Source organism: Aptenodytes patagonicus, chromosome 5 (genome assembly GCF_965638725.1).
Source record: "Aptenodytes patagonicus chromosome 5, bAptPat1.pri.cur, whole genome shotgun sequence".
Lineage (NCBI taxonomy): Eukaryota > Metazoa > Chordata > Aves > Sphenisciformes > Spheniscidae > Aptenodytes > Aptenodytes patagonicus.
Genome location: NC_134953.1, coordinates 50435953 through 50452103, shown reverse-complemented (window position 1 = coordinate 50452103; position 16151 = coordinate 50435953). Strand labels below are relative to the sequence as shown.

General features: G+C 44.0%; 1 protein-coding gene across 1 annotated transcript in view; it reads right to left on the bottom strand.

Moving 5' to 3' along the window:
- The window catches only part of XPR1 (xenotropic and polytropic retrovirus receptor 1), a 110305-nt gene extending 95448 nt beyond the window's left edge, over nucleotides 1-14857 (bottom strand). The window contains exons 1-2 of the mRNA XM_076339692.1: nucleotides 14716-14857; nucleotides 7322-7373 (exon numbers count right to left, since the gene is read on the bottom strand). Of these exons, the coding sequence (XP_076195807.1) occupies nucleotides 7322-7373; nucleotides 14716-14784 (121 nt within the window). The 5' untranslated portion in view covers nucleotides 14785-14857. The remainder of the gene's footprint in view (nucleotides 1-7321; nucleotides 7374-14715) is intronic.
- Between the last annotated feature and the right edge of the window lie 1294 nt (nucleotides 14858-16151).

Genomic DNA, 16151 nt, shown 5'->3' with positions numbered 1-16151 from the left:
ACATGTGCAGTGCTTCTTCATGTCTCCAGCCAAAATGCCGTTTGATGTTTCGCTGTTGTCTCAGGAGTGCTTCATTGAAGGCCTGGCTGTCTGTCAATCGTCCAGCTTTGCGAATCTTTTTCTACTTTCCAACCCTCAAGTTTTGACCACTAACATGAAACCTGGCACATACCAGTTAAATTACAAGCACTGTTAATTCCTGTAACCACTAAAAAGGTAACAGATTGGCATTTTTAAGTTACTGGAAAGCAAATGCAGGAAGGAAAAAAGACGAAAAAAGGCACCGTTGAGCATTTCTGATGTTGCTGTTACCCTACATACATCATTAAGGAATCGTCTACAGCCCTTCTGCAGCTGAACTGATAAGCAGTTTGCAGACTTGCAAAAGAAACCTGTCTCTAGGTGCAGCCCTTTCATATAGGCCAGCCTTGACTACCAGGTCCAGCTTTCACTATTGCCTCCTGAGCTACATACAGTTCTTTGATTATCCCAGGTTTAATTGTTCTTAGTATTCAATACCAAAGGATGCTTAAGTAAAGAAAAAAAAGGGTACAGAACAAAATTACAAAGCAATTAACTGCCCTGCCTTGAACCTATATGCTTTGGTACACTTAGAACTCAAGTTCTTCACCCAGTGTGAATGCCTCAAAGCTCTTTGAGCTGCCGAGGAAGTTACCCAGAATGCATCAGAAGACAGAGGAAAAGGAAAAAAAGGCTTGCTCAGCAACAACATGAGCTTCCCGGTTTGTGCGCACAGATGAAGCAGCGTATCAGCCCAGGAGCTGGGAATGGAGCAAATGGAAAGTGTGAGGAAGTCCAGTGTTTCCACCAACTGCAATCTGAAGCTTCCTTCAGAAAGAATCAGTAATCTACACAATCAGTGTGCTAAACTACTTTCCACCACAACCTTCTTTGTTACCCTACATGGTCCCACACCAGCCCAGAGAGGACCAAGGGTACTCGCCCATGGACTTTCTGGAGCAAGTGGTTTCTAACAGCTGAAAGGGTTCACAGCCAGGTGCAAAAATACAAACAAACTTGCAGCCCACAAGAACCAGCACCTGCATGCAGGCCAGGACCCTGAGCACACCAGGCCCCAGGGGCAGCAGCAAGGGCTGCTCCCTGCTGCCAAGAGAGCTCTGAACATACTCCAATGCCACAACTTGAGAACTTGTGGCCTATGCGACATAACAGAATCAAAACTTATATTGGCCAGTTGACTGCACTATCAACAAGTTGCTCTCAATCATTCCAGCTCTGTACCTTACCTGACCTTTATTCCACACCCACGTTACACTAATTAATGGTTAAGCAGAATTCAATCACTTGGTCCTCTGTAGCTCTGAGGAAGTCACTATATCAACAGCGTAGGTGGGTCTGCATTACTCTGAATCAACAAAGTGGCATGCGTTGGTACAAAGCAAGCACCGCGGTCAGTCTCAATGCTGACTTGCTGTAAACATTGTACTGCTTTTGACAGCAAAATGACTTTTACGTGAGAAGGCGGTACACTACATTTTCATCTAGACATCTGTGCTCCAAATATTTAGTGATCATCCAGCTGTTCTCTCACACTACTCTGCACCCTGCTCCAACCATATGCACTGTTTACCTTTCAAATTTTATTGACCTAGGGTAAGAGAAACCAGACATCACCCCCTTCTCTAAATGCTGGTACGCAGCCAGCTTCTCCTCCTGTCCACCGTTTGCATGCTCTGGAAGCTAACATTTTCAACAAGCCCAATAACCTATTTTTCTATAGCTAGTCCAATACCAGGCATCAGGTCTCCAACTGAGAAGAGGACTGCCATGGGATTTTTTTTTTATTTTTTTTTTTTAGTTTACACACTACTTATAAATACAGAGGCCTCCAGACTGAATTACAATCTGCACAGAATCAAGGGCCAGCATCTAGGGTGTAGGACCCCAACCTTCAGTCGCATGCGTCCTTCAGAAGGACACTGATCCCCATGTCCTTTATGGGTGTGCAACAACATAGTGAAATAAAGAAAGCATTCATCTGCTTGTCGCTGCTTCATGGTAGTTGACGTGAAGCAGTTCTGTTGAAGACTCCTTTAAGCCTAAGCATTCCCATGTAAACAAAACCCCAACCCACTACCAAGGTAAGCTTATGCAATTGGAAATAAATGTTTATTTTGAAATAAAAAGAAGACATCTGTATATAAACCATAAGCCTTTGATCAACCCTACAAAGCATGTCTGCATATAACAAAAAATTGTCAGCCTCATAGCTTCCTTTGGAAAAAAAGAATGTGATTTCCCACACCCTGCTTATTCACTAATATTACTTATCACCCTAAAGAATACTATTTTATTTATTTAGTAACATAAATAAATCTAAACTAAAGATTTGTAGCTGTCAGTTAACATGGTAACTGCATTACAAATGAAAGCAGAAACAAGGGTGTAACCACACGGGACCCGCTGCCAGTGCTAGCACTCTCCAAACGTCCCAAACTTGGACCTCTTGCTTTTCTAATCTAGCACAAGTAAATAGGTGAACATACAGATTACAAGTACTAGCAGAGGATCTCCATTACCAGTAAAGCTTTGCCCCTACCAATCAAATGTTATTTTAACATCATCTATTAATTTTGGGTTTGAGTTCTATCTCAAAGCACCCCTACTTCCCACTCCTATGCTGTTACACCATTCCAGCCCCACACAGCCCTTCAACAAGCAGCGATTCTTATTCAAAAGGTGCCACTGGAATTCAGGATTGGGATTAAACGGAATAAGTAATCTCCATAATAACAGGATACAACAGAACGCTCTTGTACCATCTGATATTACAACAACAACGTTTGTTTACGCAAGTACTAAAGGGAGGTTAAATTTCAATATCTGAAAGACAAATATTCTAGGAAATAATATTTACAGTGGACCCTGTCCATTCGAGCAGATAATCAGAATGAATAATTTACAGCCACACTTTCATCTCCACTGCAGCTGAGAAGAGCTGCATCGTAAAGAGCTTGGGGAGATGCCGACACATCTGCTCACCAAGTAGAATAATCGGGAGGACTCCAAGCAACTGTGGTCCAGTAACCTGTTTTACTTAGGTGACAAATCGGACAGGAAGCAGTGGTAGGAACAAGGAATATAAAAAAAACAAATCAGCATGCTCATGGTGAGGTCAGCATTTCATGCTTTTGCGATACTGCACATTCTGCCTCGTAGAAAACAAGCGCTACACTAGACTTTCACCTCTAAATTGTCACAGCTTCTTCCTAAAGGTAGCTTAGGGTAGAGAAAGGCTGCCTGCTCACAATGACCTGGCACACTTGCATGCAGGCCTTCCTGCCATGCCACAAGGACTCAAAAGCTGAGAACATCATGGCAGCACCAATTCATCCAGATTGCTCCAGTGACAGCAAGCATCACGCAACAAACAGCTAACAAAGCAAACACACATCAAAGAATTTTCCAGAAACTCAAGCAAGTCATGCCTGGGAATCAAGCATCATTTGATACTTTTTCCAGTGATGTGTATGAGATTGAATTAACAGACTAAACACTGATTTTGTACAGATGATGTTCAGGTGGAAGGATGGTGCAGTTTCATCAGGGGAAAGCCTTGTAAAAAAAAATTAAGAATCTAGAGGAATAACATTGGCATAAAGAAAACCGTTGTTACAAAGTAGGCAGACAAGGGGAAGAAAATTGTATCTTTGAACAGATTAAAGAAATCCATGTGTACAGCTAGCAGCTGCCAAAAGAGACATGCATACAGTCTGGTATAACTCTCATGAAATACAGGGATCCAAAGCACCCTGCAACAGTGTCAGGGGACAGCTATAAACATTGTCCTCCTATCATTCTGCCTTGACAGGTTTTGCTTATTCACATCTATAGGGTTTTTTGTTTAACATAACAGTCTGTGTTTGTTACCTGAAAATGGGAAAAAGCAGATGGACATAAGTATGATTCAATGTAGCACAATGAGAAGGGTCACCATATAACTAGATAACCAGTAGAGTAAAAACTGCACAATTTAGATCCAAGATCCTCTTCCCAGCAACACTTTGTCCACTAAAATAGCACTAGGACCACCAGTCGCAGAGCTTAAGAGTCATTCTGAAGTTAGCTTTGTTTACCTAAATACAAACCCAATAAAAGCTATTAATGATGGATGGTTCACCTATTACCTGCCTTGCCTATTACTTACAACATGCTTTGGTTAGGCAGCACTTTTTTTTTTTTTTAAGAGTTTCCAAAATGCTTCCAGCATGCTACTAAGCAATACAAAGCATTTCTGTATGTATACAAATTTTACCAACTGATATGGTAAGCAGCCTGCAGCAGAAATCTAAAACTCATTCACAAATCCTGAATTACACATCCAGCCAAGCAGAATAAGGACTAGAAATAGCCTCAGCTTTGGCATACAAAACTCCCTTTTCTTCAGTCCAATGTATTAACTGAAAATTAGCTTTACAATACGTATAAGGTAAATCAAAACCAACTGTGCACCTCTACAGTGTGTCTGTGATCAACTAGATCAATCAGAAAATAGATTTTAGTTAACCAGTCTAAAATGAGATTACATTAGGCTCATACTGGGAAGCTGGGTTTCAGAAGCACACTCCTGTAGTTTCTGTGCTAAGCTCAAAATAACACAGAAGTATCCATCACAAAATCCATATTAAACTGAAAACACACAGGCCAACAGCCAGCCCCTGACAATAGCTGCTACACGCCCCCCCGAAGTTCAAGGAACTTGCTCTATCTCCTCTGACAGGGACTAGAGCAGTGTTTTGGGCACAGTTTGTATGCAGTCACACACTAACCCTGGCCTAAGGTTTCTATAAACAAAGGCAGCAAGGTCTTAAAGGAGAAGGAAGTAAGCAACAGGGACGGAGAAATGCCTGGTCTTGATCCATTTCCAGTACAAGCCTTTCCTAAAGCTGCAGCTCATGGAAAGACACCTGCCTTCCCTCTGTCACCTCTGCACTCCTACGGGCAACAGCAGAAGAATCCACTGGCTCAAATACACCTGCCGGTACAGACAGCTCAGTCACTCCAGCGCAAATAGCCTGGCCCCATCCTGAGCCACACACAATTTTCAGAGAGGAACCCAGAGACTAAGAAGCAAAACGGACCCTGAACAGAGAGAAGGGAGGGAGAGAACACACTGACAACAAATGTTAAAAAAATCCAACCACCATGCACATATTCACATTCACTTAATGAACAAAATGTGAAGGAATTAGTATAGCTGCTCTCTACTTAAAAGTAGGTCAGGCAAGACAGAGTTAAATATGAGTGGTTCAAAATAGTTTGGATTACTTTGTTCTCTACAGTACAGAGGAAGAGACCTGATCCCAAAAAAAATGAACAGAAGACACTTTTCCTAGGTAGAACAATGTTAAGTCATTACTTTCCTTTGGTTGAGGTTTTGAAAGCATCAAAGGAGGCAGAAGCACAAGTTAAAATTCTTTTAACATTTGGAAGAGCATAAATATAATATTGTACCATTTTATGCTTCACCTTCTCTTCCTTTGCCAAATAAGTTTACACACAAACATCACAGCACATTACAGAACATTGATATACCGCAACCACTGAAAAAAAGAAATCAAAATTCTGAATTACAACAATTTGGAGTTTTACAGCTAGCAACTCAAAGCGCACCTTGAAATTCTAGGTATCACAAGCAAAACCCAGTAAGTCACATTCAAACATTAGACTACAAAATTTTATTAGCACAGACACCATTTGCTCCCATTGTCAATAATAAACTAATGGATAGAAGAAGAAAAAAAGTCTTGTAAATGCTCAGGTCTTCCATAAAACTAATGCTGGACTTTGAACAACATTACTAAGTTGCCTATAGAAGTTAATAAAGATAGTTAATTTGGCCTACACAAAACACTTTAGTTCCTCTTAGCTAGAAAACTAGTTTTATGCTGTTGGGGAGAAAGATCCTCTAGGTTTGCAGGTGTTTTTAAGCAATTTTGCCACTCAAAAAAAAAAAAGCGAGACTTTCCTCTTTTGCCAGTGTACTGCTGGCAAGTTTTCCTCAGTTTTCCAAAGATAACCCATAAATTTTAGATGATGCTAGGACCATAACCTTTAGAAATCTAGTTCTAGGACCTGCATTTTAGAGAAAAGGGTGATTGATTTAACAAAATTAGCAGGCTGAGTCAAGTGAGCAACCAAGTGTCAGGTTGAACCTAAATATTATACCTGTCTGAGCATTGCTTCAATGAAGTTTTCAGCTCAGATTGCACCTCTTAAGAGTATAACTGAAGATTGCCCCATCACACACATTTAGTCTATTAACTATTGCAGGTTTTGTTTTAAAATTCTAATCAAAGAGCAGGTAAGTAGAGTTAAATCCAAAAAACTAATATTCCATATTGTTTTAACGTCATACCTCATTTCCCAAATCTAATCAACACAAAGAAAGTAGTTAATAAGCTAACATTAATAGTGACTAGCATTATTCATGTTAGCCAACTGACTACACTAGAAGCAGCAGTTGTTCTTCCGCTCTATAAATATGCAAGAAAGAAGCCCAGAGCTGCATTCAGAGAGGTTAGTGAAATTAACATTGTACTGCAACCAAAGTGAAAATAATAAAGGTAAGGAGGTTAAAAAACAGTTTGAAATCCACATGAAGGGCAAGAAAGTAGGGAGTGAAGCAACATAAAGGCAAAAACTTTTCAGAACTTCAAAGACAACCAAAGGAAGAAGAAAGATAAAGTAAAAGGTTCTATTGAGAAATTTTGCACAGATCATCACTTAATTAAACAAACTATTCAGAATTCAGTGAGCTTAAAACCAAATGCTGTACTAAAATAATCTAGAACACTCAGTGGCAATAAACACATGCAAACAAGAAAATATACTCATCTCCACATACAAGAGGCAGCACAGCATTCAGGAAGGACATGGAACGAAAGGATGAGACTCTTCCAGTTCAAATTACCAGTAACAAACCAGGAACAAGTATCTCTCTAGCACAATTATCTCCCGAAGTGGCTAGCTGTCACAGGAAAACAAAGATCTATTCTCAAACGATGAAGAAAGTACTTCCACCAGTGAATGCCCTTATAAGCAAGAGAAATCCAGCTGTTGAAGTCCCAAACTATACAAAGACATTTATTGTCCTAATGACAGAGGACAAAGAGTTCTAACAATCAAAAATAGCACGCAGGCTGTGAAAGGCCAGGCATTTGCCCATCAGTGTATTAAGTTTACCAATTTAGGAGGACTGAGGACAGAAAAGTAGCAGGACTATGTGTCCAGCACCCAATGCCAAGAAAAACATGATTCTCAGTTACAATTTGCTTACCTTCTATAGAAGGGGCCTGGTCCACAGCTGCATATAGCATCTCTTTCAAAGCCTGCAAGGGAGAGGGAGAGAACAAGGAATACAGTTAGTATTAAAAAAAAAAAAGTTACATTGTTTTGATACGCCTGTTTGAAAACAAAAGCAATTAAAGCCCTTTTATCCTCCAGACTGACACAGAAAGCTATGGAACGTGATGTCAGTAACACTATCACATGTATTTCTGTTAACAAGAGAAACAAGTTCACTTTTACTGACTGCTTTGTCTAAAGCCTGTTACCTTACTAATCTATAAAAATTCTTCCAACTGTATTTTTCAACATCTTCCTTTGGAAAAATGTTTCCCAGTTGGTAGGATGTTAAAAGTTTTACATTTAAAAAGAACAACAAACAAACCACAAAACTGTTGCATGACACAAAGGAGTTTGTCAAGGCAAATGGAGGAAAAGCAGCCTCAGGGATTTCTTATCACTGTTATATAGGAGTACAGAAATACATGTACATTCTAAAAGCTGAAGACAACATGACGAAGGAGATTAGGGAACCAGGGGTGATGGCCTTCTCTTGAGGTAGAAACTGAAGGACAATATTAACACCAGCCAGAATTATTACCAGGTCTTCGCAGCCTAGAGGCACCGTGAGCTGCCTCCCAGAGACCACAGACCAAGCCGCTCACCCACGCTCAGACTGCTGGTGCAAGAGATGAACAGTGCAGGGAGCAGGACCAGGAGGCAAGGTGGTCTTACAGCTAAATACCAAGCACCCCAGCAGTAACCCCTTCCATTACCAGAGCCAGAGGGAGGCACCACATCAGAAACCTCATCACTTGCAGCTCCTTTTCAGAAGGCCTCTTAAGACAGTTATTAAGATGCTGGTATTATTCCAGCCATAGACTAAAGATTTGCTCGCTCTCACATCACAAGCACAAGCAAGAATCAAATAAACTGAATTCAGATCAATGGCTGAAGGAATAGGTTGAACCACAATTTTGGAACTAGAAGCCACCAGGAAGGGCCCATTCCTACTGCTGAGCGATTTGTTTACACACACCCCACATCACCTGATAAAGATGGGCATCTTAATGCACATACTGAATGTGAGTGTGCTTCACACACAGCTGCTGCAAAAACTAGATTTTATTCCCTCACTTTTGAACTCACAGAAGTCTAACACACAAAAGTCATTCAGGTCTTTCGAGTTCCTGTCTCTTCTGCCTGTTTCCCAACACATCCTGTACTTCTATAATCCTACACCTTTGCATTTACCATCTTGTGTGTCCGTCCGTTTCCCATCCCCCCCCAGACAAAACATCACAGCCTAAATAACAAATTCCCTAATACCCTCAAGGCAAAAACCACAAGCTCAGCAGCTGGAAACTCAGCACTGTTCTAACATGGTGGATATGATCCTGTTAAGTAAATATAAGGTCTAAAGGACGTGTCTGTTTATCACAAGATATCCTAGGTGGCAGGCTACACCGGCAGCTCAGACATCTCTCAAAGGTCTGATTCCCAAGTCCACAGAGGTCTCAACAAAGTTCACTTGCATAAATGTTTTCCCAATGGAGCCATTGCTGAATGATCATCGTTCCAGCAGCACAGCTCTCCTCTACACTCAGTGCTTTCTTTAAATTCCTCCCAAACACTGGCCGCTTCAGTCCTTTTTCCCCCATGAGTCACTGGCCAGCAGCACATGATCTGCCTCCATACACTAAGTAGTCAAAAAGCCTTCCCCCTTTTTCATCCCACTCGTCATCCTTGCCTACCTGTAACTTTTTCCATGAACCACAACCACACGCCATAGCATAAACAAACCTGAAGAGACAGCAAATTGAAAGTCACTGTAGTAAGAACTCCATCCCTTAACCCACCCAAAGGTAAACCTGCAGTGTATTTCCTACCTCTGGTTTTAGCAGTCATTTTAAAAAACAAATTAAAAAGGACCACAACACCCAATGGTCCTGCACTAAACAATCTTGAAAGCTGAAGGTATCGATCATCCCACAGACCTCTCCCCATGCAGACTGACATATTACAATCTGGCAGCTGCAGGGCAGCAGATTTTGTTACTGCTTACCTGACCTATATAAGTAAACCAATAACCTGAAAGTGAAAGGCTCAGTGCGCCTTCACACCTGAAGTATTTAGTCCCCCAGATTACAGAATTTTAGAAATGATTGTTTCCAAAAGTTATCCATCACTGTCAACTTCAAACGTTTAAGAATTACTCATTCTGCCCTCAAACTAGACAAAAAGGGTTATTTCCTTACTTTAAATTGTGCTAGTGATACACCTTGCACCAGAAAGAAAACACACTTAAAAATGCAACTGTCAAACCTTAACAGTGAACAAATTCAAGGACAAAAACCTTAAAATGCTCAAACAAAACTGTTGTTTTAAACAAGTAGCATTCAAACTGCTTATGCTCTTCTAAGCTCGTCCGCTAACACCCAGAAGGACAAATAGTGAAATAGCACAACAGATTTGTGTCAGGAGGTGGCAAGCCTGGGTGTGAACTGCCTATCATGAAGCAGGGTTTGAAGAGCAGAATTGGCCACCTCCCAAAAACTGAAAGCCTGTTTCTGGAAGAGAGACCCTGAAGGCAAGCAGGCTACCTCAGCTATCAGTTTCATTTTCCCCACCTACTTCCTGCTGGAGGTTGTGTCTCGGAAAAATGATTTCTAAAACTTAGCAACCTGTTTCTCTTCTCCAAAGGCAAAAGTACTTAAAACCTAGAGTCTCCTTAAAAAGGGAAGTCACCTGCTCATACCTTTTACCCATCTCTCCCATGAACTTTGTACCTGTAGTAACTGTGCCGATTCTTCTTCTTCCCCAAATGCTGCAATTTCAAAGGTATTAAGCACTTTTTCTTTAAAAATACCATCAGACTTCTGCATCCAGATAAACAAATTCAGGCCAGATTAACTGAAACAAAACTGCCATCTGGCAACTGTAAAACTTAACCGAATTTCCATCAGCCAGACATACACTTACCTTTAGAAGTCTGAGCAAACAGAGCAACACTCCCCTATTTCTCTTAAAAGCACTCCAGAGACGGACACAAGAGCAAAGGAAACCTGCAGCATGATTTGTGGATAAACAGAGGACTAGTAACCCAACAATTTCACTGCATCAAAAAATGCGCATTAAATGCAGTGAAGCACACTCTTAGCAAAAAAGCATCAGCTGAAATTCATCAAAGAGTTACCTTAATTTGTTCAGTACTGACTATGTGAAAAAGAGAATTCTGTTGTCTCACATGAAAAGATGGGATTTTGTTTGTTTTCATATTTTATCTTTACACCAAAGGAACTGAAAGTAAATGAATGGTTCAAAACTTAAGGTTTTAAAACAAGCAGTGCACTGAAGCAGTGCACGCCGCAGCAATCGTTTAACTGGCTGAGAAAAGGCTACTAACTTCACATAAAAAGATATGCTGCCAGATCCCCTCAAACAAGGTGAGCAAACCTTTTCACTGCCACTGCCAGGGTCAGGGCACATCCACAGGTCACTGCACAGTTGCACGGTGAGAACCACTGCAGATGCAGCAGCTGCGGGAGCCGAGTGCCCAGGTACGTGTGTGAGGCAGCCAGCACCCCACGGACTTGGCACACCCCCCTAAAACCGCCTCTCCCCTCTGCTGCAGTCTTTCAACAGAGAATGCAGGGGTACAGAAACTTGAAGCATTATTTTTAACAAATAGGAAGTTTTTGGACGACAGCCGTTGAAATCAGGACCAAAGTTGTTTAAAACTTTGGCATATTTAGTGTTTAACATAATTAAACATTTCCACAAATTAAGCGTTTGTCAATATATTGTTTTAAACTCAATCGCATCCAGGGAGTACCCTGATAATGACACTCGGTACTTCAACAGTAAAAATGCCCCTTGACATTGGGATTGTGTATTACGTTATTGCCACTGGTCCTCACATAAAGCCCTCCTGATAATTTGCACTGACTTAGGTTTCAAGAACCATTGGTTGGGAATGCAGTTTGCGTAGTAAATGTGACATAAAATTTGCATGCTTTCATGCAATCTTTAGAATGGAAATTTGTAATGAAAAGTCAAATCAAGTCAACCAAGGTTTGCGTAAAGCTCCATGTTGATGTTGACCTAGTCATGGCAAATGTCTTTGTGAAAAGCTGAATGAAACAGAATAGCCTATGTCATCATTTTTCCTCTTTTCTACAAGCCAAGTGTTCTTTCTTAAAAAGCAGATGGATGGTAATGGTCACTGCAGAGCTTTCGCTGAAAGAAAAGAAGAATCTAAGCCATAGCTATCAACATATAACTTCTTTTTGCCTGTTTAAAGAAAGCGAATGGATTTTTCTCTCTCCAAAGCTCTTCCACTGACCAAGTATCTGCCCTAAGCCCGGGCAACTTCCACACTTCCTACAAGCAGTTATAATACTTAAACAGATTTTTGCTGGAGGGAAAAGATTACGCTAATGGTAAGAACTTTGAGGACTGTAAATTGTTAAAGACCATCTGAAAGTGAAACTACTTTTTTAGGTATTCAAACACAACAGTCTCATTCTTCTTCCTGACCTTATCAGCAATAGGTTACACCCTCCTCCTAGTTTGACTGGCAATTTATGCGAGGCAAAGCTCCTCACAGCCATACTCACTGTGCATCCCATCAAACCAGAGACACGTCACCTGGTGAGGATCTCAAGTTACCTGGGTCCTACCACACTTCGGGAATGCCTGACTGCATGAGTCACCTGCTCTCCAATGGAAATAACTACAAATATCAGAGTAGAAAAATAAGATGACTACATGTAAGCTTTATGATACAGAATGACTTAAAGAAAGCAATTTCTATACCATCTTTTAGTCCTTTCATCAGCATCATGAACTTGACACGGGAAGTCCCTGGAAACAGGAATAATCTTTTCAGAGTTAAAAACCTACACGACAAGATCTCTCACTCCAAAACAGTGCTTGATTACTGTTTTGATTAAGAAGGAAGAGATATAAACTGTCAGATGAAGAAACATTATAATACTATTAAATATACAAATAATTTTTTAAAATTTTACTATGATTCGTGCTGTAAGCAATATTGCACGCAAGTAACACAAGCAGCATTTGGCCTTACGTTTGCTAATCAACAACTCAGAATTTTTCTTGACAAAGGAGGGCTGTATGCTTTTTGCCTCAAGTACAATCAACAAGTAAACCGAGGTAGTGCAGGCCTTTTATGCACCGCACCCACACGACCACCAGTTACTGAATAATAAATGCCAGACTATTCCATTACTGTAATATGCATGAGCGGGAGGCTGACTCACATTAAGCCAGCTGCAACAAGGGAAACAAAGAGTTTTGAAACTTATTACTAAAAAGGAGGGTGGCGTTTTTATTTTAATTCACTCTACATTAAGCTGTCTATCCAAGGAGGAGATTACTTGGAGTCTAGAAAGAGTACCAACTCGAAGGAAGTTTTTACTGAAATCTACCTTTATTTTAAATTGGGATGGGGGAAGGGAGAACAATATTAATAATACCGTCCTAGTTAAAACATCTGAAAATTAACCTCCTATAATGAAAACAGTGGCCGATAAGCAGCAGAGTTCTTCACACATTAATCAAGGTGTCATAGTTCACTGAGTCTCCTTTACCCTCCCTCTACATCTGTCTGGTCAGCACGCAGCCAAATCTTTTGCCCTTCTATTTCTTCCTTGCCTTCCCCTCCAACACACCTCCAAACTTTCTCTTAGGAAGATATGCAAGTTTTCTGTTTCCAGGAACAGAAAACAACTCTTGCATGGATAACCCACCGGAGACATGATGGAGAACTAAGCTGGTACTTTATTCTATCCAGACAATGGATTTCCTCCTTCTCAAAGACTGATGTGTTATTCGGTCATCTAGTTCTCCACATAATTCAAGGAGATCACAATTTTGTTCTAAAGTAAAATCCGACTGCAGTTTTTATTTTATTCAGGTAAAGGAAAACAAAGGAACAGTCAAAAGGGCAGATATAAACTTTTCAAGTTCAACATTATAACAAAGCAAGCTAAGATAAATGTGATTTTCCTTGCAAATGCAGACAGATTAATAGGGATACTAGAAATAAATTGCTGTTATAGTCCTAGAGAGAAAATACAGGCCTTCAAATGATAACAAACGTTGTATGGTTTTGACTGACTCAATCAGTCAATAAGTTTTGCTGATCATGGCTCTCCTATAATCAGCTTTCCGTTGTCTAAGCTTAATTATTACTTGTGGAAAAGACTGACATCACTGGCACCGACCACTTTTACTGCTAACACTGAAATAGGAAATGGTTTTACTACAAATAACCACCTTCAGCTTCATCTAGTTAAACTGAAGTCAAGCACCACTATGATAAATCTGAAACTAATCAATCAGTGTGTCCTTTAGAAAGCTGGCATAATAAAAACTGAAAAGCTGTATTCTGCAAATAATTCATGATTAATGCAGCAGAACTTTGTGTAAACAGCGTTCATAAATGTCCCAATTCAAGCGGTTCACCTGAAATCAAGTATGAAACAGCGAGATACAAAGCCTCACTAGCCTTATTTTAAAAAAAAAAAAAAAAAAAAAAGGCAATCGATGCCAGGTTTAGTGTCCTGTTTCAAGTCACTCGGGTAAGCTGTTAGCATTACCAAACCAGACCGTGGCCCTTCGCAGGGCAAGGCTCGCAGGAAGGGAAGGCTTGGCCTCCAGCTAGAAGGTGGAGGGTGCTGCCCAGCCAGCTCGCCCGTCGATCTCGCTCTTGGGAGCCGCGGACGGAGGCCGAGAGCCGCCTCTCAAAGTCACCCCTCCTCTGCCTGCCTGTGCGGAGAACTGGCGGTGGTGCTGAAAAACGACTGCTACCGACGGCAGGGCTGCGCCGAGGGCTGCGGCCGGGCTCCGGGCCGGGTCCGCAGGGGATGCCCGGGAGCAGAGCGCCGCACAGCCCCGGACTGCGGTCCCGCTGCCTTCGCACCTCTTCTGACCTTTGTCCCACACCAAAAGGTTACAGGCGACAACTAATCAATTAATTGGCCACCCAGCGCTTTTCCTCTGAGCGGTCCCAAGCTTTGGGGGACGGCCGTAACCTCTCCCCCCAATGGATAAACACGTCGCTTTTACAGCCTCCTCCCGCCGAGAAAACAAGCGGGAAGCTGCCGGCCGCCAGGCACCGCCGCCGGGCGGGGGAGCAGCCTCGCACCCCCTTTGCACGGCCAGCGACCGGTACGCGCTGGAGGACACCCGTGCAGCTCGGGCGGCACTTCCCGGGCACCCACCACCCTGCCCCGAGGAGACACGGGGAACCGGGGCCGGCTTCACACGCACACACCCGGCGCCGAGCCACTCTCCGGCGCCGCTCCCCGCCGAGCGGCATGGGGGGAGCGGGCCGAGGCGGCGGCGGCGCGGCCCTACCTCATACTGGATGTACTGCTTCCGCCACTCGGGGGTGATGTGCGCCGCGAGGTGCTCGGCGAACTTCATCCTGCCGCCGCCGCCGGGCCGGGGCTGCGCTCGCTCTGCGCCCGCGGAGCCGCCTCAGCGGCACCTGGTTGCGAAGGGGCCGTCGTCGTCGTCGCCGCCGCCGCCGCCGCCGGTAGTGGGGGGCGGGGGGGGGCCGCCGCCACACATGGGCCCCCGCCCGCCCGCCCCGCCACTCCTCAGCCCGCCTCGGGCCTCCTCAGCGCCGCCCCGCCACCGCCGCCGCCGCCGCCGCCTCCTCCGCCGCCGCCGCCATCTTCCCCGTCCCGCCACCGCCTCCCAGCCGTCAGCCGGCCCGACAGCCAACCGGCCGCCGGCAAGGCGCCATCGCCACGGCAACCACCGCCACCGCCCACCGCCGCGCGGGGCGGGGCCCGGCCGAGGGGCGGAGCTGAGGGCGGTCGGCCCCGCCCCTGCCCGCCGGGCCCGCGGGGGGGGGGGGCGGGTGGCGCCGGGGCTCCCCCAGCGGGGGGCGCCCCGCTTCGTTTTACTCTTTCTGCTCATTTTTGGGGTCGTTTTGGACCCAAACATGTCACCTTCGTCCCTCAGGACCTCCAGCCCAGCCCCTCCATAAGCGATGGCAGCTCTGGGACATCCCCAGTTTGAATCCTGAACCCTTTGGGGCTGGCTGGGATGGGATGGGGATGGGATGGGATGGGATGGGATGGGATGGGATGGGATGGGATGGGATGGGATGGGATGGGATGGGATGGGATGGGGAGAAGTGCGGCAGGGAGAGCAGTGTGCGTGGGGGGAAGAGGTGAGGGGTTGGGGAGGTACCAGCCAGGGAAAAGAGAGAGAGTGAGGATGGAGATGGAGGGGAAGAGTAGGAGAAAACACAAGAAAGATACGTAAGAATTGAGGGAGGAGGGAAATTGGGCTGACAGGCCACAAAAAGCCAGGGGGGAGGAAAAGAAAGAGAAGACAGTGCAAAGGAAAAGGAGGAGGGGAAGAAAAAAGAAAAAAAAAGGGAAAATTCTCCAGAAGTTGCATGATCACAAAACGTGGTGCCCTTGCACCACTCGTCATGCTTACCAGCAGGGTGCTGTGCACACTGCGGCGGGGTGAGGGGGAGCAGGGAAACCCAGGGCAGGTGTAAGAGTGAGCCCACCCGCGCAGGGGCACAGCTGCCCCAAAATACAGACAGGCCCAGGGGCTGGAGGGTTTGGTACCTGCTGTGTTATAACGTGAGGGACCAAATTGGAGCCGTTTGGAGCGGGGCTGCAACCCTCGGTTATCCTGGGGTATCCCAGCGGCCCTAATCCTGCCCCTCCCCAGTTCCCAGATTTTGGGAATTTGCTGTGTTTGGGATTCATTTTGGTTTTCCTTGAAGCCTCCCAACCTCCGGAGCTTTTTCCCATACCCACACC